At 54.7% G+C, this 22,606-nt stretch overlaps 6 protein-coding genes across 6 annotated transcripts; 3 read left to right on the top strand and 3 right to left on the bottom strand.

Moving 5' to 3' along the window:
- Positions 1–609: 609 nt before the first annotated feature.
- On the top strand, positions 610–2,200 carry N656DRAFT_773979 (uncharacterized protein). Its single transcript, XM_064814173.1, has one exon. It carries the CDS (start codon positions 1,015–1,017, stop codon positions 2,128–2,130), a length of 1,116 nt encoding a protein of 371 aa, XP_064675342.1. The 5' UTR covers positions 610–1,014; the 3' UTR covers positions 2,131–2,200.
- A 414-nt stretch (positions 2,201–2,614) lies between these two features.
- On the bottom strand, positions 2,615–3,467 carry N656DRAFT_773978 (uncharacterized protein; the record flags this gene model as incomplete). The annotated part of the gene is made up of 1 exon (XM_064814172.1): positions 2,615–3,467. The coding sequence occupies one exon, from the start codon at positions 3,462–3,464 to the stop codon at positions 2,748–2,750; it is 717 nt and encodes a 238-aa protein (XP_064675341.1). The 3' UTR covers positions 2,615–2,747.
- Positions 3,468–6,209: 2,742 nt separating this feature from the next.
- On the bottom strand, positions 6,210–8,087 carry N656DRAFT_786413 (cysteine proteinase; the record flags this gene model as incomplete). The annotated part of the gene is made up of 4 exons (XM_064816520.1): positions 6,210–7,327; positions 7,395–7,458; positions 7,520–7,606; positions 7,695–8,087. The coding sequence occupies 4 exons, from the start codon at positions 8,085–8,087 to the stop codon at positions 6,210–6,212; spliced, it is 1,662 nt and encodes a 553-aa protein (XP_064675340.1).
- Positions 8,088–16,520: 8,433 nt separating this feature from the next.
- On the bottom strand, positions 16,521–18,060 carry N656DRAFT_786412 (PCI-domain-containing protein; the record flags this gene model as incomplete). The annotated part of the gene is made up of 2 exons (XM_064816519.1): positions 16,521–17,741; positions 17,803–18,060. The coding sequence occupies 2 exons, from the start codon at positions 18,058–18,060 to the stop codon at positions 16,521–16,523; spliced, it is 1,479 nt and encodes a 492-aa protein (XP_064675339.1).
- A 348-nt stretch (positions 18,061–18,408) lies between these two features.
- On the top strand, positions 18,409–20,643 carry N656DRAFT_825817 (uncharacterized protein). Its single transcript, XM_064818457.1, has one exon. It carries the CDS (start codon positions 18,775–18,777, stop codon positions 20,185–20,187), a length of 1,413 nt encoding a protein of 470 aa, XP_064675338.1. The 5' UTR covers positions 18,409–18,774; the 3' UTR covers positions 20,188–20,643.
- Positions 20,644–21,393: 750 nt separating this feature from the next.
- N656DRAFT_804762 (uncharacterized protein) lies at positions 21,394–22,582 on the top strand (the record flags this gene model as incomplete). The annotated part of the gene is made up of 5 exons (XM_064818331.1): positions 21,394–21,446; positions 21,554–21,604; positions 21,663–21,712; positions 21,791–21,880; positions 21,937–22,582. The coding sequence occupies 5 exons, from the start codon at positions 21,394–21,396 to the stop codon at positions 22,308–22,310; spliced, it is 618 nt and encodes a 205-aa protein (XP_064675337.1). The 3' UTR covers positions 22,311–22,582.
- Positions 22,583–22,606: the final 24 nt, after the last annotated feature.

Below are 22,606 nucleotides of genomic sequence, written 5' to 3'. Positions count from 1 at the left end.
CGCTCCAAGCTTACATGGTTGCGCAACCTCTTAACCCAAGGTAGATACAGTACAACTACGTGGGCCTCTATACCGTTGATGGCAGGTCGCAACGGAACCTGGAGAGTCTAGAGATCGCACCGCTAAGGTTTCCTGCAGCGTAGCAACACCTGCAGGCCGAGTCTACGAGCTTCAATCCCTCCCAGCCCGCAGGTTTCCACGTATCCATACCTACATACGAAGTACATATGCAGAACGGTGTTGGACAACGGGAGCCAGCCGGGGAGACAAGACATCCGCGCCCGCACACCAACAAGCCAGCTCCAAGCATATGTAACAGTCCACAGATGTTGCTGACACCTGGTGGCGTTTTGGTGCACTTCAACGAGGCATTTGTGTGCCGCCGTATCTTCAAGACGCAAGAGTGACACATTGACAGGGCCCCGATTGGTGGTCAAACTGTGGCATAAAGGACGTTTGTAAAGGCCCCGCAGACAAAGATGAAGGCGGGCCTGGCAGCGCCAAGAACTGCACCTTGCAATTGACAGCGGCCTTTGCCGCTGCGGAGCCATGGAGCCCTGCCGCCGGATCCACTGTAACACCGGGGCCCACTCTCTTTCTGTGGTCTTTCAGGAACGATACGGGGTGCTGTACAGTACAGTAACCTCCATCCTTGCCCACACAGACCCTTTCCATCCCGATCTGGGCTCGATCTTGGCAGCAAAGGAGCAAACATCACGCTATAGCGTACTGTACTGTACTTCTCTGCATGGCTTTCTTATGTGGCATGTGAAGTTAACGTTGCAGGAACTCCACATCGCGCAAAATACAAGGGATCATCAATCACAACATCAGACGGCAGGTGCCGTTTCCTCGAGGCTGACAGTGGCAAGCAACTGGCACCGGCGGTATCTACACATCAACCCCAAGCTGGGTTGGAGAACCCCTTATTCACGGTACTTACATACACGCTAGGGGACGGTAGCAGGTTGGTCAGTACTGTAACATCAAGTACTGTACTGTACATACACACAAATGCGCCTCCGGCATCTGCACCTCCCCAGCCTGCCCGCTCGCTCAAGCTACATCCCCTACAGCCTCGCATCGCGCGTGCAAGAGCACCTCCGGCGCCAGCACCTCGACTTCAAGGATGCCCCATCATCATCATCATCATCATCCCAGCGTCCGCCGCCGGCCCCGACGCTGATCTCCTTCACCCCGCGTCCCATCTACACCCTGGGCCGGCGCCAAACGGCCCCGCTCACGCCCGAGGAGACCGCCCGCCTGACCTCGCCGCTGCAAATCCACTCCCGGGATGACCACCCAACGACGACACTCACCCCGGAAGTGGCCTACTCCCTGCGGGGCGGACTAACAACCTACCACGGCCCCGGACAGACGGTGCTCTGGCCGGTGCTGGACCTGCGGGCTTCATATCTGAGTAGTACCAGTACCCAAGGGAGAAAGAAGCCGCTCACGGTCCGCTGCTACGCGCGGCTGCTCGAGGACACGACCGTCGCGGTGCTGGCGGGACTGTTTGGGCTGCGCGCTTTCACCAGCGATGCTGAGCCTGGGGTTTGGGTCAAGACTTCCTCCTCCTCCTCCTCCTCCTCCTCCTCCTCCCAACAAGACCAAGGAGAAGAAGAAGAAATGGCAAAGGTTGCCGCGCTAGGCGTCCACCTCCGCAGACATGTCAGCGCGCTCGGCACGGCGGTCAACGTCGATTTCCCCGCCGCGGCTGAGGAGGTGCGTGATGAGGCGAGGAACCCCTGGGCGAGGATTGTGGCCTGCGGGTTGGAGGGTAAGACGGTGACTAGTGTCGCGGGGGAGTTGCGTGGTGGAGTGGAGGAGGTTGATCAGAGGCTTGCTGGTCTTTTGGAGGAGGAGAACAGCGAGTATCTGCCGGCGGGTTACGGAAGGGAGGCGGTGGTGGCGGGTGCGTGGGCGCAGGAGCTGGCGAGGAGGTTGGGGCTTGATGGGGTTGATGTTGTCGGCGTGGAGGAAGCGGTGCGGTTGATGGGTGATTTGTTGGCCGCGGCTGAACCTGGTGAAGATGCCAGTGTCGAGCGGGAGGTGGAGTTTCTTGAAGGGGTGGTTGAGGTCCTCTCTGGCAGGACAGAGCGAGACAAGACGTCTATTGGGATACGGTGATAGCAGGGGTCGCATATGTATGTGCAATACCTACTGAGTTGTCGATGTACGTTTGATGGATCTAATACCTTATAGCTACTTAGGTACGACATATATAGACAGCGTGCATACATGCCAATGCGCTATGGACTCTACCATAATTTCCCGTTGCGGAAAGCTGGCCGGTGTTAGCACCCTGGGGTGCCGCTCTCTGAGGGTTCAAGTGTTTACTGACGATGGTGCTGTCCCGCCTTAGATAACAATACAACTTCTCAGACCCCGGCCTTCCCAGAAATATCGCACATTCTATTTTTCTTCCTTTCCGTTATACAGGCATATCGGGCCGAGTCGTTGCAGTAGCACTTCCTCGCTCCTCCCAGCTCAAGATATCGGTGGTCAGCCCCCACTTACACGCATATGCATGACAAGTGGTGGGCACTGCATGGAGGCTTCACAAAAGCGCATGATAAGCCTCAGGGTCTAGACTGTAGAGTCCGATTCCGCCAATGCCTTCCGAATCATCTCCTTTGCCGACCAACCATAAAGCTCATTGCCAGAGTCTCCTGTCAACAGTTTCACTAGAAGAGGTTGTTAGCAAAAGGAGGCAGGCAAATGGGTCGGGGTGTAGAGAGAATGCGTCACTTGCCGAGACTCGAAAGGCGAAACATCAGCCAAAGGAACAAGTACATTGCATACTCCTTGAACCTGGTCAGATTCCTCCTCTTCCTGTCCAACTGCCTGCCTGCCTCAGCTATCCCCGACACCCGGGGAGACCGGATGGTGAACAGCAGTCGTATGCTCAACTCCACCGCATCTCGCTCCTTTTGCGGCCAGATGTCTGCACCCTTGTCCAATTTTTCCCCCGAGTCGTACGCCTTGCGGAGCGTCTCGCAAAGAAGGAGTGCCAGCGCCTGGGCATCCTCCAAGGCTTGACACGCGCCCTGCGCTGTAGTCGGGCTCATGGCATGCGCGGCATCGCCAACCAGAACAATGCCATCTTGTCCCCAGTGGGGCAGGTCTGGCAGTACCCAGATGGGATACACGGTCTCGATGGGGGCCGTGGAGACGATATCGCGGACGACGGGATCCCCCCAGGCCCCGTAGCGCTTCCGGACATCGGCTGCAATTTCCTTGATGGTGATGCTGTCTCTTGACGGCGGCTCTTCTGTGGCAAACGCGGAAAGCCACATGAGCTCGTTGGAGCTGGCCGGCGAGCCGCTGGAATAGGCAAAGAGGCCCTTGCGGCCAAAGGCCGTGACAATGGCTCTGTTGTCGGCAACGTTTGGCGGTAGCGGGCGCTTGACGATGCCTCCTACCCATGATACTCCTCTGTTCAAAAGCCTGAGTGTTAGCATAATCCCTCCAGCATTAGAAATCAAGACCAATGTATGACTCACGTATAAACAGTACGGTACTTCTCTCCCCCCTCCTCATCATCCCCAAACAACGCCCTCCTCACCATACTCTTGACCCCGTCGGCCCCAATCAACACATCACACTCCTCCTCGCCCCCATCCGCAAAGACAACCACCTTCTTCCCACTTTCCTCCCTCCTCACAACCTTCAACACCCTGCGATACTGCACCGCACCCTCAGGCATAGCAGCCATCAGACACGCCCAAAGCCCGTGCCTGGTCGAGCTGACGCACACCTCGGCCTGGCCCTTGGGGCCCTCGATCCCGCCATTGTCGCTGGTCGACTGCCTGCCCAGCATCCACCCGTTCTGGCCCATAAAGATGACACAGTCACACGGAAACCCTTGCGCCACGACGGCCCTGTGGATCTCCGGGCTGAGGTCCCGGAGGATGCGCATTCCGTTGGCCGACACGCCGAGACCGCCCCCCACGGCCGCCGTTGATGCTGAGAAGAACTCAAAGGGGTTCAGCTTGTTGGCGGCGGCGCTGGCATCGGCCGGCGGCACGGGGGTGCGGCTCGGCTTGGGCCGGTACGACTCGTAGATGTGGACTGTATGGGGAGGTGCTGGGGAAGGGGGGTTGGGTAAGTGCTTGCGGAGGTAGAGGTAGGTGTATTGATCCAGATTCAAGCTTGAAGGCATCAGTTGTCACTCCATTTTGATTTTCAGTAGGGCAGGTTAAGCTCAGTACATTGTGTGCTTTATTCGGGATAATTTCTCTATACACATGAACCTGTGTGGCTGCGTGATGACAATAGTATGGAGTTTGCCGATTATTATTGTTCTCGACAAAGGGGTAAATCCGAACCCCATTCCCACCACATCTCGCGAGCAAAGTGCTCACGAGTCAAGTTTAAAACATAACGAAAGGCATGGATTCAGGACAAAGAGACATGCGAAACGTCTTTCATCTGCACGTGCGAATCACCAAAGGTATGCGCATAAGAACCAGGCAACATACTAAGGAACAGTGTCTGAGTGGCTAACCTAGCTGAATCATGAATGCTCTGTATGATTGACTTATTCCGGCCTCGGAATCCTTATCTCCCCCGTGGACGGAAGCCTGAGACTGATATCTTCCACTCTCGCAGCTATTGGCATGGGCACGAAATCAAAACACCATAGCTGAGTTAGGTACGAATTCATCACTTGTCTTCAGCTAAAACAAGTTGCAGAGGGTTTGAATCTGCAAGCCCAGCCTACCTCAGACCCAAGCAGTAACCCGTCGCAGAAATCAAAAACACTGACCTTTATCAGGGGAAAGCAATGCTTAGGTTCCTTCAGGACATAGAACTTGAAACGGCTATCACTCTTGATGTTTACCTATGTAGTCAAGGGTACAGTACAGTCGGTTGTTATCGTGGTATTCCGCACTTACAACAGGACTGGATGTAATGTCAAATGGTCTAGACCTTCATACACCCGAGTCGAGGTGTCCACGGAAAGACACGGTCAGCGAGTGGTATTGGACCGTCCCCTACAACAAGACTTTCCTGCCTTTGGGAACCATGGAAATGCATGGCCGGACTGCAGTCTGCAGGGTGCCATGCGTCCAGACCGCCACATGTTGCTCCTCTGATTTGCGCCACGGAACGAGAGACAGCTACTAGTGGAATAACTTACTCGTCTTTCTCCAAGTTTGAATTGGAGCCTATAGACGATAGTGATAGTGATCTTGGCTGAGGTAGAGAAGAATCCTAGTCTCTCCTTTGCCCTCCATTTCCTCCATCAAGTCCTGAATTGGCAGTCGGCACTCTTAGTTTCATACAGCATGCTGTGCCTGACACAGATCGTCTTAAATACTCCATTGATAACTCCTAAATAAACAACAAGGGACCAGAATACGATATCCCTTCTCTTAAGCCTCTGCTTCCCTCCTCTCACACGGTCCACACATCAGCAAGCGGCAGCAACATGCACGCCATCTGCCACGCTATCTAGAAGTAGTTGTGCCATGCACCGCGCCCATTTCTACTACTGAGGGCGTCGCAGCCCCTTACTATTGACTCTGTCTCGGCTTCGCCCCGCTTTGATTTTGTGCTTCATTGCCCTATGCAACCCAACCTCGACGGTGCCGCCCCTAATCGACCCCCCTTTTTCTGGCCCGCCTAGGATATGCAGTGTTGGAAAAGTGCAAAGAATGAAAAGACGACAAAAGGAGAATCTTTAGACACAGGGCCTTCTCCATCACCTGCATTTGAAAGTACAGCCATAGAAGCCGGGATCTTGGAGATAAAAGAATTGACAAACAACCTCCGCCGTCTTCTGTTTTGCTGACTGACCCATAATGATGCGTATCGCCATTGAAAGATAATGCAGCCCGGTGAGGTGAGAGAGGAGATGCATCCATGCCTTGAGTAATCCAGCCTGGTTCTGGAAGTAGTGATTAGGTTGTCGCGAAATGCAGAGTTCCTCTCCTGATTCCGCGGCGACGTTGATCGATCGAAACTGGGTATGGAGAGCTGAAATGGATTAACTGCGCCAATGACACCGCCTGAGAGACATAGGAAGGCCTTGTATGAGGTCGTCAAAACATGTCATAAGTCCCCAGCCCTGCCTGTCGTGCTGCTCGGTCTCGCTTCGCTTATCCGTCCACATTATGCCTTTTGACCACCCGCCGAATAAACCATGGGCCTACCGAACTGCTTGATCCTGGTTGGCACAGCCAGCCCTCTTGTTGAAGTGATTACACGCTACCCCTCTTCCGTCCGCCGCCCCGCGGCGGTGAGTCGTGATCATCAGCTTCGGGCTTGTACTCCTCTGGCTGGAAATTAGGGTTATTGTAGTGGGCCACATTGAAGTGGCTGTTCTTGAAGGTCGCCGTCTGGAACGTCGGCTCCCTCCTTGTGTTGTTCTCGACATACTCTGGCAGTTGACAATATTCACTAAATCGCAGAGGGTGCGTCTGTGGTTGCAGCGGCGGTGCGGGCGGAGGAATCGCCATCGATGCCGAGGTCGCCTGAAGGGCCGGGTCGGGAAACGGTGCTGATACCCAGGGAGATACCGGGCTCGGGCTGTATGTAGTGAGTGGCGACGCGGAGGTGGTGTCGAGGATGGGGGCCAGTCCCGCAGGCGAGGCATCGAATCCAGGAATAAAGGCTAGCGGCTGCAAGTTGAGTTGGGCATAGCTGTGCAGAGCCGCGGGAGTGCTGGCGATCTCGTAGCTCTGCGACAAGCTCGTCACGCGGTGGACCTGCAGGGAGACAGGTTCGGGCGGATAAAGGATGTCGTAGTGATCCGGACGGTAAAGGAGGTGGATGGTGGGCCCTAGGTCCGAGGCGAGCTGGCTGTTTGCCTCCTTAGGGAAACGATAAATGTTGACCTCGGAGCCCGGGCTCCGATCGAGATAGGCCACTTCCAAAACGAAGTCAATGGGTTTGAGGAGTACGTTCACCAGGAGCTCAAGCCCGAGATGGTCGATCTCGACGCCGTGTCGTTCGAGAACTGCCTGGCAGTACCCATCGACACCCGTGCCGGTGCTAATAAAGTCGCCATAGGTGGCACGATGGCCTTTAAGGTACGCGCTCGCCATCAGCCTGAAGTGGTACATGATCGAGTTTGAGACGTCGGGCGTGTTGAAGGCCTCCAGAAGTTCCTCGGCTGCCCGCTCCGGGTTGCCAATCATCTCGGACATTTTCTCGAGGAGCGACGACGTCTCGTCAGCGAAGTCCTGGAACACATAGGCCGGCACACCCCCAGCGGTCTCAATGTAGGCGTTGAGAGCCTGCATCCGTTCCTTCTCAGCATCAACCCGGGCCTTGCTGCCAGTCTTGATCAGCGTCTCGAAATAGCCGAATCCAATTGCTTCCGGTTCGCTGTCAGCACCCAATGGTCAAGAAATGCGACGCAGGAGCGGCAGTGTCTGACTTACCCCTCCAGCCACAGTTACCATCTCCTTGGATTTGACGATAGTGCGTGTACGTTTGGGGCAACATCTGGCAGCCATGTCAGCGGCACAGCGCCAGGTCCCAGTCAGAAGTTGCGTCAGTCACCCACCATTGTCTTCTGGACATAAATCGGGTCCGCCTTGGCATATTCTTCGGTGATTGCTGTGCTCGGCGTTTTCTTGCCGACAAGCGGTCCCTGCAGAGAGCATCACGAGGGTCTGGTGAGCGCGGGGTTTTGAGATGGACAGGCTGTCACCAAATGACAAAAGATCGGGTGGATTTACCTCAAGCTGCGGCTGGTATTCCCTTGCAGCCGCCTCCTGGGCGACAAGCTCGTCTGCGCTTGATTCCATCTTGAGCAGGATGGGCAATGGGGCTGGCTGGTGAGAGGGTGCGGGCACTGTCGAGGGTGCGGCGGATAGTGAGGTGGGGTTGAAGTTGAAGGAGCCGGGTGAAGAAGGTGCGGGGCCGACTTGCACACGATTACCGGCAGGAGCACTGAGCATCGGCGCGTAGAGCAGGGCATTTGCACCACTGGGGCCTGTTCCCAGCGCACCGGAACCTCGCCCGTCGTTCAGGCGCAATGGCGTTTCCTCGAACGTGTAATCGGACACGCTGTGCGGGATGGCGTACCCGGTTGACACCTGGATGTACGCCGCGGGCTCGGGCTGGAACATGCCGGATGACAACGATCAGCCGTGTCACTGGGAAGAATTTAAGCTAAGGTAGCGTGTCGGAGGTCGGGCGGGAGAAATGTCGCAACTTCCAGTCCTTGGAGCATCCAAATGCGCACAGCGAAACAAGCAGCTGCGGACCGAAAGCCCTTCGCGCTTTAAGGGCAGCAGCAGATGATCACCTCACCAGCACCAGCACCAGCACCAACAACACCAGCGACCATCAACAAAATGCAGACGAGAAAAGAGGTCTGTTCTTATCTGACTGCTGCGTGTTGGTTCGAGGGAGCATGAGAGTGGAGTGCAAGTTGTGCCAGCTCGTCGGTTGTATATAAGGTATGTATGTACCGAGCCGTCGTTTGTATGCGTCTTGCCGGCTATGAATTCCAAGGACAGATCGCCGAGCGAACAGGGAAAAGAGAAAAATAAAGTAAAATAAATATGATAAAGTAGCGAATTATTACCGACCAAAGGCGAACCTGACGAGACAACGACCGACTTCACAACCAGACGGACTGCAGCGACAGAACACACAACCAGGACCAAACTACGTCGGCCTAGGGCGTACAGGCAGCAGAGCCTGGGAAGGCCGAAGACGCAAAAGACAAGGTATGGAGGTCGGGGAGGGAGGAAGGAGGGAGGAGGAGATAGCAGCAGAGCCGGGCAGGGCAGGTAATAATAGCACGGAGGAACAACAGCTACAGCATGGAAAGTCAGCGTAAGTTACCCAGATCGAGACAGGGTAAGCGAGCGACAGAGATACCACCAACACTACGCTGCCTGCGTACTCTCCGCTACCCTCAGATTGTCACAGGGTCGGGTGGGGACACATCTACCTATCTAACCAACCTGGAAGCATTGCATTGGAACCCTGGATCTAAGGTATGTACCTACCGTACCTAGCAAACAAATCCAATGGCACTGGAAGCCGCTTTCAGGTTGGTCCGTCCCAGGCCTCGGGCAACCTAAGCTCAGCTCCAATTGCTAACAGCAATTTACCCTCACGCAACACCTCAACCAGTGTTCAGGCGCTGGTCAGTTACGGCTTCCTTGTAGCGGCTGCTGGCCATTGCCCGCCCACAAGATGCGTCTCTGCGGCACGCCAACTGCAGCCTTCATCGCCCATGGCGCTCTCCCCCCGCTGAAAAAATCTACAACAGCATCACGACGGCCACAACAACACAATCATCGGAGCGAATCCTGGCTTGTCATCTTCTGGCCCTGCCGGTGCCAGACGCACTGGCCCGCCAGCCCAAGCGCAGCAATGTCGGGTTTCCAAATGCTTGACCCAATGAGACTGTTACCTGCGGGCTGCCCCGGCTGCCGACGTCCATGAAGAAGGCAACCTCAATGAGACAAGGGGCAAGGCGGTCCGAGCTCCTATTGCAGATTGTCTACGTGTACATACGTACAGTACAGACAATGCACTACAGTGACCTCTAGGTTTACACCAGGCTCGCAAATGCGTGATGAGCCTTGTGGTAGACTATGCTAACGTGTACTGTATACATTCATCAGTACCATGCTTGTGTAACGTTTGTCCTGTTGTGATCCCGCAAAGTGATCTCTCGAAAGCCCCTGATCCTGGAATCGTTGTTGCTTGGATGCTGCGTGCCTCGGGCACAGCTTGGTGTAACTTACAGGGTCGCCGGCCTCCCAACGGAAATCTACATTTGAACCTAGATCCCTCCCCAGTTCATACGGATCCAACACTACTGCAGTGATCTTTTCGTCAGGGCATTTTACTGATCGTTCCTACACTAGGACTGCTGGTGCTGACACCTTTGGAGCAGAGCGTCGGCTTGCCCGCCGAGACTTAGGTAGGACAGTACTTGCTGCCCACCCAGCAGCCGGCATGGTCACGACGGACAGGTCCAAACCCCCACTGAGTTCGAGCTCGTAGCGACACACAGTTTCTGCATTGATACAATGCTGGTGCTTGAAGTATGTAGGTACTCTGCTGTGAACATAACGTTACGTTAGTTAATGTGCGTTGCGAAAGAGTGTGTCAGTTAATGATCCTTGTCCCGCAGCGTTGTATGCCGGGCCCACTCCGCCGAACGGGCAATTTCTGGGGGAGCAACAGGGGGGTGGGCGTTTCCCGATGGCTTTTCCAGGGGAGGGTTTTGGCCCTGAGTGAGGTGGGCGTTGTTCACAGACTCCCAGCCCCAAACCCTACCCTAGCTTTGCAGTGATCCGGGCACGACCTGGTTCCCATCTGCGCCGCATCCTGCTAGGTCGGGCCATGGCCCTTGATGAGAGACCCCCGAGGAGATACGACGCAGATGGCCATAGGATCGGGCAGGCAGGCCTCTCCTCGCGGCCGCCTAGAGAAACTCGCTGAAAAGCAGAGACATGAGCGCTTCGTATCCCGAGCCAGCAGGAAATATGTCTCTTCGTGGCATCCCAGGTAAATACATACCAACAGCACGTATGGGCCGGGATCTCTTTAACTAGTGTACAACCGGTCATGGTTTCTAGTCCACAGCGTAGTACCAATACCGAATTATGCATTTCTCTGGTCGAGCATCGAAGATGGTGGTCCCTGATGTCCCCTCCAAACGGTAGATGCGGTCTGGGGTGTGAAGATCAAGCTGACACCTACCACAGTTCAGCTCGAGCCGTAAACTTACCATCAAGGCATCACACCGCAAACCACAGAGAAGGCAACCGGGCTGGCAGCTGACCATTCGGCCGAGAAACATAGCACACCGTCGCAACCTTTCTGACTTCCCTCTGGCCCCGCCACTCACCGTCCTTGTCGGTTGTCTATCGAAGCTCAGCATGAAAACCAAAGTAAAATTTTCGTGGTGGTCGCCCTGTGGCACAGATTGTGCAACATGGTGTATGTACCCGTTGGCTGGAGTTCGTATGCACTTAACGGGCCAGCTCTAAAGAGTTGGGCACAGAATTCAGGGACGGCTCAAAAATGAGGGACAGTTAGCGCAATGTATGGCATTCCACTACAATCACTAACAGAACCGGCAGTCGTATGCGCAAATCTCAGGCAATCCTGCACTTCCAAGAAAACGTGCAGGACCATTGGATTCGCCTTGAAAAGGCGGTTCGAATGATATCTACTTTAGTAGGTTGCATCCTATTTATTCTAGAGTTCTTGGTGAAAGTTGCTAAATCTTAGTGCAAATCGAGTGTTCTTGTGACTGAGATGTAGGTAAGAACACCAGTTTTATACCAAAATTCGCTAAAAACTATAGAGGAATAGGATACAACCTATCAAAATAGGTATCACTCGAGTCGCCTCCTTAAGGCGGATCTAATGGTCATGTTTGGTTTTCCAGATATACAGTATTGCTCGAGAGGCAGGTTGCTCTACCCTTGGAATGTTAGTCCTTGGTATGGAAATCCTATATATTGCACTAGCTGTCCCTGGTTTTTGAGCCGTCCCTGAATTCTGTGCCCAACTCTTTAGAGTTGGCCCGTTAAGTGCATACGAACTCTAGCCAACGGGTACAGAGGTAGAGGGCGTGCAGCGTTCCTCTGTGGAACACAAAGGCGACCACAAATATCAATACACGGGAACCTGGGGTATGTATGTATGTGCAGTACGCTGTACTGGTGACACTGCTGATTTGGCTGCGCCGACTCTCTAATCACAAGTTAGCCGCTAATCATACCGTTTCGCGGTGGGAGACTGCGCTTCCCTTTGGGACCAGGATTGGCGATCTGCTCGAATGCTTGCGACAATTTTCTTGCTTTGGCGAGCAGACATGGGATCGCTTTGTGTAGCGGCAGGCAACGGAGAGGGTCAAAACGCCAAGTCGGAGAGCTGACTCCCAATGGTCCGCTCGGATACAGCATGTTCGTTGGTCCTCTGCAGTTGCAGAGACCGTTGTCACAACCTCGTTGAGGCCAAAGATTGTTGGATTTGCTTAGGAGTCAAGGACCAAAATCCGGGCCCTATGATTGGTTTGGGTGCTGTGTCCCAGGCTCGTGGACCCGGGAGGTGGGGTCCGGCTCTGAAGGGCAGCCCCACACCACTCTCAGCAGTTGGCCCTAGCTTGGTAGGTATGGGTTGCGCCGGTCACATCCACCCAGAGCCACCCCATCAGCAGTTTTGCACGGTCTCTCTTTAAGTGCTACCAAAGTAATAATTTCATGCATCAGAACCTTTCATAGGTGCTGACCACGGTGCTTGCCGGCGTCGAGCTAAAGTGCCTTATGTCTTTAGGGTGGACATACATACGGGTCGCAACTTCACAATGCAGATACCGTAACTTTAAAGTCTGTACGGAGTAATGACATCCATGGTTCAGAGGAGCGCTAACCGTGTCGGGTTGGCGATGTTAGCAGAGACATTCTCTCAACTTCGACTGCTTCGATCACCTCCTCTCTCTCGACCTCCGGTAACGTTAATGCCACCACACCACACCAGTTCCACTGCATTGCACAACGACCCCTTCGCGTCCTTCGCCATAGTCGAAGCCCGGGCAATCTCGACACCCGAGTGCCCGACGATTCATCATTGCGCATCAAGGGAAGTCACATTCCCCTTCCCCACAGATTTCCAACCTCAAGCTCGTGCAGTTGCTTGCCCCTTCCCCACCGCTCATGCAGCCCTTCAGATGGGCTACCTAAGGCACCGTTATATTGATCCCCCCTTCAAGCAGACTAACCCCGCGGTCTGCGGTCTGCTGCCGTGGGGTGTGGCGTATTCACGGGCATGACGGCCCCGGGGAGCCACCATCTTCTCTGCCAGCGCGAATCGGATTGAGTAGCCGAACGGTTATCCAACCTCGTTCGGCCAACCGAGCCCCTTGTTGTAGTCTGCCGCCGGCAGCCACCCACGCCATGGGCACCAACGACGGTCGCTGTCCATCAGACATGGGAAGCCGAGTGCACTAGCGAAACTTGGCCACGAGAAGTTGACATTGCCTGCCGCGTGTGTGCGTGCCAACACCAATCAGATATGGCACGCTAGCTTGATACAGGCGGCGTCTGTCATAGCAGGACAGCTAATGCTAGTGGTGTACTCCGTACTCCGTATGGGATCCCCTCCGTATCGAGATTGGCCGACCTGGGCTGCATGTCTTGTGATTGCCATCGTCCGATGGGAGGTCTCGACGACTGTGTATCAGATACCCAGAGGCTGAGGCCCCGAGCTTCTGTCCTGGTATTGCTGCTATATTGGGGTTATAGCCTTACTTGGGAGCTTGGTACGGTACGTTGTATTCATGTACTGTACAGTACATGTACATTACGTATGGGCAGTATCATGACACAAACTTGAGCGTACCAACGACCTTGAGTTCCATGGCTGTCAAACGTTTGTCCGATGATGGTAATTACATCGGTAAGTAAGGTAAGGTAGGTAGGCAATAAACTTTATGTAGGGGAGGGAAGTCCACAGCGCCTTGAGCGCTTTAACGGTACCGTATGTAGATAGGTGTTTCCACGTCTCGGACAGGGATCCGAGACGCTGAGAGTTGTCCGCCCGGCAAGTTCCTTTTGTAGTCACGTTGGTTATCTGGACTGTCGACCAACAACGACGGGATATCCCAGCCAACCTAATGTATCCCGCTTCACACAACCTTGGAACGCCCTCATGTTCCTGGCAGTTTTACAGATCGTCATTTGCATGGCCTGCGAGCCTGCAACCGTACAGATTGATATGTTACTACAGCGGGGACCGTCGCACAGCTCCCGATTGCCGACGCACAATTCACACACAAACCTTGACAACAGACACTGGCAGGCATGCCTCAGTTCAAGTTACCTACCGTCCGATTGTGGGTGGTGGGGGGGAGCCACAAACCTTCCTGTCCGAGCTGATTTACCCGCTTCCCCGCCCGCCTGCCCGTCAAGCTGTCCGTGCTGCGGTGCAAAACATCATGCAGGACTCTTTTCGCTCCCGAGTTGGCGCTGTGGCTTCCCGCCTCCGCGCATTCAAACCCTGGCCCTCTTGCGACAACTACCGTGCATCCCGGCGGATTGATGCCATCGCTTAACGTGTCCAATATCTCATGAAATAGGTCCTTCAACCTCACTGGGCGCTCTTGGCTCCCCCCTCAGGTGTGCAATGCTGCCAGGCGGCAGCTGATGGCAGAGATTGGGCATGATGCCGGGCCCGGGGCCGAACCGCGGCCCACTTGCTGATCAAACTGCCTCCCGTATCTTCTGTGCCGGCCCCTGCCCACACTAATATGCTATCCATATTCCTGGAGCTTAAGATCTGACAAGCTAAAACACATCCAAGTCCCGCGGTGAATCATGGTCCCACAAACCGGGATACGCAAACCGCCAGCCGTTGGGGCTGTTTGGCGGCTCTCATCAAGGGATGGAGCTTGTGTACGTGACCTTTCCACCAATTGACCATGCAGTCCTGACAAATATAGGGCCAGATTGTGTGTTTAGTGGGTGAGGTAGTTGCCATATTCTCGCTGTTCCTCCCGACCTCCGCCCACCTCCCGGCCTCCGCCCTGGCGGTGTAATCTAGAGGCGGCCGACAGTAATGAGGCACTGCCTGCCGGCTTCTGCTGCAAAGCATCTGCAATGCTTCCTCCCGGCAGGACGCGAGGCCGTTCTCGCAGCGGGCCGGAACGACAAAAAACCCCTCCCAAGTCAGCCATTGGACCGAGGAGCGATATGTGCAGATCCGAGCCACCCAAGGACTACAAGCCGACTATGCCCACTGCTCCAGCCCGGGAAGCATATACACTGATCGCCAGTACCTGTGGATCGATCAGATGGTCCGGGAGACAACCGCATCTGCCGGCGCTTGTTCTACCAGTTAATCGATCGACTGGGTTTATCAAATCTCCCGGCAAGTAGTGTAGGAGTAGCCGTCATCCATCCAAGCAATTATGTCTGCTGCCGATGAGGCCGGAGACACAGCTGCAGCACCCACCTATTTCGTCACCGCGGCTGCGAGCCCGAGCCGCCACCTATGCAGCAGCAGTGCCAGTGGCGTCGAGATTCTGTACTCGGAGTCATCCCGCATAAACGTTCCCGGTCTATGTAGCCTGAACAGTATGAACCACATGTCAAGCACCACTAGCTTGTTTTGACACGTCAAGGTCGGCTTATACATGTAGTTACCGGTGTACGTTCGTCAGGAGATCGACTAACCCAAAAGACAAACACGGTACGCCTTCGACGCCTGGTTGAAACTAACTAAATCAGTACTTACTTGTACTTGCCATCCAAGTACGAAATAAAGCAAAGAACGGTTTGTCCCTTACTCGCCTATCTGTTTATACAGAACCTCAGCAAGGATCTACACACATTCAGAATCATCCAGGTTGACATGACACATGCAGTTTTCAGTTACGGTAAACCTTCCAAACCAGTTTGATCTCCACCTGGTGGTTACCCGGATGGAACACTCAAGATCATACCGCGCACACGGACGGCCCGGTGCTTCATATACCCATCTCTGTCGATCCCTCGAACGGGACATTTGGAGCTGTGAGATCACGGCAGAAGCAGAACAGCCTACACAGCAGGCCAGACGTGGATGGGCAGCCAGTGTCGTTCTGCTTGGTCTCATCGCGGGTAATTCCCGCGATCACCCCTTCCCAGGGAGTCGTACCGATATGAAACAAATGACATCAGACGGAGAGGGTTGTCTGTCTGCTCGGCCTTGAATCCAGGCTAAGCCGTCAGGTCCCAGGTCCGATGGGAATGACGTGTTAGTAGCTACTCCGTATATTGATCCTAATATCAGTTTGCCCGTTCAGCCTTCATAGACATGGAAGTCCAACTTTGAAGCTGGTCCTCAGAGCATAGGTGCAAGTGCACAAGCCCACAGACGCCATAGACTCATGTCTAACTGGAAGTGACAACACGAATCGGACTAACCGTTGTATACAGCTGGGGTGCAGTAGTAACCTTCCAAGCCTATTTTGGCTCAAAGCCTGCTTGCTTGCCTACATGGAGTGGCTTGGAGTATGCTTAGATGAACTGTACCTGGCCATTGACGTCCACGTCGTCCGATGAGATCACGGAGAGCGTCCTATGTACCAGTCAATCCGGCAAGGTAGGGCTTCCTAAGTTTACCTGGTACGATTCAACCATGTAGTCACGGTACGGGCGAAGGAAGCAGGGCACGTAGATAAGGTCGTAAGTGAAGGCATTCGGTATTTGAGCAAGCTGCGCAAGACGGCAGGGAAAGCAATCCAGGGAACCCCCTTGGATGCCATCTCGTCCCATGCATCCAACCCAAGTGCTGCCCGATGCCTTGTGGATTTCACCTCTGTCGTTGGTCTTTGAGAGTGACCTGCTCTATCTAGGCATATGAGCCGCCTGGTTCTGCCAGTCCCAAAGCCATTTGTCTCATAGTCCTGTAGTCCATTCCCCAATTCCCATCACCTCGCACAATGCACATAATCATGGTCATCTGGCTCAGTGGCATGAACAAGATAACGGAGCCGAAGCCAAAACATACCCAGGCCAGATCTGGCCAGGCACCCCCCAAGCTTAGTGCAGGGCCATGTTCATCATATTCTTCATGTTGCCGCGGCGGCCACCTCGTCTCCGGCCCACGTCGGGGAACCCTCCACCAAAGTCGGCCACAGGATCACCGAACCCTGTATTGGCGAGGTCAGGCAGGGTGTTGCGGAACCCGTCGCCGTCCTTGAAGATGGCCGTGTACAAATCCGCGACGGCGGACGACAGGCGCTCAATGGCCTTGGCGCGCTCGGCGTCCCCGGGCGACTCAATTTCGACGGTCCCGCTGTGCTCGTCGATGCGGCCTTGCACGCGGCCGTCGACAATGAGATAGCTCACAATGTCCTGGACCTCGGGCTCGCTGATGCGCAGGCTCTCGGCAATCTTGCTCAGCCGCATGCGCGTGTAGGGTGCAATCAGCTTGAGGACGCCCTTGGTGCGCATGTTGCGCGTCACCTCGTCGATGTTTTCGGCGATGAAGGGATCGGCAAGCAAGTCCGTGTTCTTTTGGAGGACATCCTCGTACTTGGTGATGTCGTCGCGTTGGTAGGCATCGACCAGGTCCGTCATGGCGGCAATGCGGGGATCGTTCTTGTACGGCTTGGTCTCCTGGCTGTCGAAGGGGTTGATGTCCGACTTCATCAACATGGTGGTGAGAAGCAGGTATTTGAGTACCTGGATCCGCCGCAAATCGCCTGCCTCGTCGTAATTGCGGAAGGCCTCAAAGAAGTCGCTCTGAGCGTCTTTCCAGTTCTCCTCACTCATGTGCATCTTGCCGCCACACTCGCGGATGATACCCTGGATCTTTGGGTGCGGCACCGCTGAGCGCACCTTAAGCGCCTTTTGGTACAGAGCTTTGAGCTGGTTGTTATTCCGCATCTCAGAATACATCTGGATCTCCAAGGCATAGATCTCGAGTGAGTAGGTGCCCTTGCTCGGGTCATCGGTGCCGTCTTCCTTCTTGCACACCCTGTGCAGCTCCCGAAGCTTCCGCCCCACAGCATGGTAATCCTTACGGTCCAGGAGGAGTTTGGCGAGTTTGATGTTGGTCTTGAGCCAAAGGCGCTCGTTATTCGTGCTCTGAAAGCATTGTAGGGTGAGGGAGTAGAACTGCTCAATGCACTGCACTGCTGATGGGTTGTCTGCACCCTTCTCGATAAAGTTGAGCATGTTGTCGATCGACTTTTCCGAGTAATTCCTCGTGACAGCCGACTTGACATATGTGAGAAGTTCTCGGTAGTGCTCAGTGGCCTGTCACTTCATCAGCATCCAGGCCATCACCGCCGCCGCAAGTTTGGGCCGGTCGACCAACCTTCTGATACCACTGCAGCTTGAATTCCAGCTTTATAGCTTGCTTGAGGGCCTTGAAACCCCAGTCTCCCTTTTCGGGCTCTAAGGACGGTATGCCCAGAAACTCTTCCACCGCGCCCTCAGGGTCGGATGTTTTGGTCTGCTTCGCATTGTAATACTTGTTCTCGATGTCGACGTCGCCGGTATCCTCATCCTCATCTTCCTCGTACTCGAAGTCATACTCCTCATCAGAGGCTTGCATGAAATCGTCGTCCGACATTATGATTAAATTTCGCCAGTCAAGCCTGCCTCTGTCAAGTTGTGCCAAGGATGTATCGATATTCCAGTCTTCACTTAAGAAGCCAAGAATCGGTTGTTCAACAGAGTGAGCGGCAAGCAGACCCGCGGTGATAAGGCTGAGCGATGCGCAGTGATGTGGATTGAACGATTGTTGGTGGGATGCTAACGATTGGGGGATTCTGGGGTGAGATTGTGGGGTAATTATTCGTAACGGTACGGTACTCCGTAGCGTAGCTGGCGTACTGATTTCGTTACGGGCCACGGCGCACCGGTATTGTAATTTGTATAGTACGTAATGTAACGGCTTAGCCAGCGACCTAAGCACCGGTCATCGAGAACCCCATCGAGAACCCCATCGAGAACCCCATCGAGAACCTCATCGAGAACCTCATCGAGAACCTCATCGAGAACCTCATCGAGAACCTCATCGAGAACCTCATCGAGAACCCCATCGAGAACCCCGTCGTCACTTCTTCTCTTCTACATCTACTCTGAATGCGACTGCCTCACCACTGCAAATAAGCATCAAGAGGATCAGATCGCGGACGAAGGCCGAAGATAAATAACTGAGTGTCGCAAAGTCCCGAGAGCAAATCGCGGTTTTCGTCTGTGGCGTCAACCATCCCCTATTTCGCCCTCGCGACCAGTTTTGTTCTAATCGTCGCGCTGCTTTGGCAGCACCAATACCGCCAAAATGGGTTCCGGAGACTTGAATATGAAAAAGAGTTGGCACCCCCAACGTTCGGGGAATGTCGCCGCAACACAGAAGGCCGAGGCCGAAGCGATTGCGGAACGAAAAAAGCTGCAGCAGCGCCTCCAGGAAATCGAGGAAGAAAGACGCAAAGAGGAAATCCAAAAAGCGCTCGAGGCCGCAGGCGGCAAGCGCAGGGTGGAGCGGGTGGAATGGATGTATTCTGGCCCAACCGACGGTCAAGCTGGCGATGCGGCCGAGAACGAAGCTTACCTCCTCGGCAAGAGGCGCATCGACAAGCTACTTCAGGACAACGAAGTTAAGAAACTACAGAAGCAGCCGAGCCAAGACCTCCTTGCCGCGGCGCCGACCGCGGCCGTCACAAATTCTCGGGATATAGCTTCAAAAATTAGGGAGGACCCGTTACTGGCCATCAAGAGGCAGGAGCAGCAAGCATACGAGGCTATGATGAACGACCCCATCAAGAGGCGGCAGCTCCTCGCATCAATGGGTATCGATGACAATCAAGACAAGGCAAAGCACAAGGAGGAGAGACGTCATAAACATAGGCATTCCCACCATCGATCACATCGGCATCATGGTGACGACCGCGACGACGAGAGGCGAGGCCGCCGGCGCAGGTCATACTCCAGAGATAGATCAAAAAGCCCAAGGAGATACGACTCGGAAGATGAGCAAGATCGGCGGAAGTGGAGGAGAGGTTCAAGGGACCGGAGACGGGATAGGTCGGAGTCGTCGGATTCGTTGGATAGGCGAGATAGGCGGAACGGCCATGGTCGGCGGAGCAGTCGCCGCAGACGGGACAGCCGAGAAAGAAGGAACAGCCGTGACAGATGGGCTAGGCCAGACGACGGTCGGGCAGACCGGCCCCGAGAAAGGGATGGACGATCTAGACGGGATTCACGATCCTCATCCCCGCCCTTACGCAAGAAGGATCGCTCTCCAAACCGTGATGGCAAACGTGCAAGAGACCAGTCAACCGAACGTGATGGCCCGCCACGGGGATCCACTGAAAGGCCAAATGGGCACCGAGTTGGCGGTGATCGCTCTTATCATCCCAAAGGAGCCCGCGGACGGGACCTAGATCGCAATCAGGACCATGCTGGTCCTAGCAGACGTGATGAGAGGCGGCCCAGCAATGGGGAGTCAGATATGGACAAGGCCGAGCAAGAGCGCGCTCGCAAGCTTGCTGCAATGCAAGAGGCTGCTACGGATCTTGACCAGGACCGTCAGCGCCGGCTTGCTGCCATAGAAGAGCGAGAGCGGGCAGCGCAGGAATCGGACGCCCGAGTGCGCGAGCGCAACAAGCGCTTTGGTGGTGATGCGGGCTTCATGAATCAACTGCATAGCAGGGCCGCCGAGTTGAAGGTTGCGGATCGTGTGGGGAGGAGGTGAGAATTCTGATGCCACGAATGCACGTCGTGACGAGAAATTTGTCTTGGAATCAGAGGAAGCGTCTTAATACCCTGGAGCAACTCTGTAATAGTCCTGCATGCATGGAGGACAGGAGGACACAGTAGCTGGTTGGTTCAATACACCTAGTTCGTGCAGGCATTTCTGGCACTCAATGCCGAGCTAGTGGACGGTAGACCCCCAGTGTTCTGGGACGAACGGATCTGCAGGATCGTTGAGGGCTAGCAAATCAAGGAGACCCCGTGGAACGCGAAGTTTGGCGCGGCGGTCATTTGCAGGGTACGATCCGTTATGTATGTACACTTCGAGGGTGCCCAAGGTATCTGTACATACTTTCGTGTGCGTCCTCCTTGGCCAGCTTCAACCCGTGAAGGGATCTTAGGTGTTGGATGGTTCCATGACTGCTCATTAGGTGTAGGTAGAACCACACTCGTTGCGTATTCTACCTATTTGCTTGTAAATACCTTCGTATCTCAACTCCAGATGCAGTCGAACAAATACGACAGCATATCTCGTACTTCCCTATGCGGTCGTAGTCGTAGGTACGGTCGTCCTTTCACTATCAACCAATAGCCGAATCCGGCCCTGGAAGGCGCCAAGCCTAACTTGCAGCGATTGTTTGGTCGAGAGTCTGGGCTTGTGGGCCCCGGCTAGCAGTGCGTTCGCAGTGAATAACTACTTCGTAGCCCAGCGCCAGGATGCTGACTTCATCTCCGACTTCCAATCTGTCCCCAGACTCGTGCGTCTTCTGCGTCGTTTCTCTCATTCCTCTCCTTTGCCAGCGCTCCGCATATTTTCTGAGAGGACATCCGCGATTTACGTTCACTTTTTCTTCCCCAATCTTCACATTCTGCGCTCGTGCTGTCAGAAGCGCTGGGGCTTCGCGAGTGCCTAGTCCTGGGCCCTGTTCGTCTGTGTCCCTGACGTGAATCTGTCCGCCCTCACTGGTCGCTCGTACCTTCTAGTGGTATATAACTTCAGTTGGCGTTTGCCATACCTCTCGTTTCCTCTTTCTCTCTTTCCGCGGCCTGGTCAACCGCATCACCTACCTCCCCGGCATTTGCCCCGACAGACGGCCGGAACTCCGAGAACAGTTCGCCTACTCCAAACCTTCCGCCGTTTCACTTGTCCATTGCTCTTGGGCCGCACCAGCCGAGTAACTGCATTTTCGTTTTCGGCTCGCAAACAATGCCTTGCGGACTCGGAGGATCGAAGACGGTGCAGCGCAAGCTCGTCTTGCTGTGAGTTTCCGATTGTCGATAGTTCTGGCATGGGGAGGGAATTGGCTTTAAAGTTCAGGCGGCCATCATGTGATGCCATTTCGCTAACATGATGCGTCCCGAAACAGGGGTGATGGTGCTTGTGGGAAGACGTCGTTGCTGAACGTCTTCACTCGAGGGTGAGCCCCACACGGCCGCATAAAGCTGAGATATGCGTTCCTTGCTCAACCGCTATAGCTATTTCCCCACCGTATACGAGCCGACCGTATTCGAGAACTACGTCCACGGTGCGTCCGGTCTCGTGTGCACCTAGATCATAGTTGGCAGGATGGGGACAGGCCTGGGCTAACTTGCGCATTGTGTAGACATATTTGTCGACAATGTCCACATCGAGCTTTCGCTGTGGGATACCGCTGGGCAGGAGGAATTCGACAGGTTACGGAGTCTCTCATATGGTAAGTTTTGTTCCATCAATTAACTCGCCCAGGCAGCAAGCTCACCCTCGAGGCAGACGACACGGACCTGATCATGCTCTGCTACTCTGTGGATAGCAAGGATTCCCTTGAGAACGTTGAGAGTAAATGGGTGGGCGAGATCGCCGATAACTGCCCCGGCGTCAAACTCGTCCTGGTGGCGCTGAAGTGCGATTTGCGAGAGGCGTCCGAGGACGAAGAAGGGACAAACGAGGACGGCAGCCCGCGGGAAAAGAAGCCGATGATCAACTACGATCAGGGTTTGGAAGTTGCCCGCCGCATCCACGCCCTGCGATATCTGGAGTGTTCCGCCATGCGCAACAGGGGAGTCAACGAGGCCTTCACCGAGGCCGCTCGTGTCGCCTTATCAGTTAAGAAAGAGCGAGAGGATTCCAAGTGCACCGTCATGTAGACGGCCATTGTGCAGCGTGCACTGACGGCTTTCAACAACACGAGCTCTAACGGACGGGACCATGACGGACCACGACTTTTCTATCGAGGACGACTGGATCACCTGAACCTTGACGAGCCCTTTCAGCCCTATCAAATTACTAGGCGTCGGCGTCTTGCGATTGTTATACAACTGAGTTTAATTCACTTTCCCCATTTCGATATTATTCGACCGAGGCGATTGCTGGGTCTGCATTCGGATTTACACGTGAGGGGTTCGACGGTTGCCGGTTACTATTCTATGTAGATATTTTCGGA

This window comes from Canariomyces notabilis, assembly GCF_033297395.1.
Source record: "Canariomyces notabilis strain CBS 508.74 unplaced genomic scaffold N656scaffold_1, whole genome shotgun sequence".
NCBI classification, from domain to species: domain Eukaryota; kingdom Fungi; phylum Ascomycota; class Sordariomycetes; order Sordariales; family Chaetomiaceae; genus Canariomyces; species Canariomyces notabilis.
Note: the sequence above shows the minus strand (reverse complement) of the source record. Positions and strands in the feature narration are given on the sequence as shown.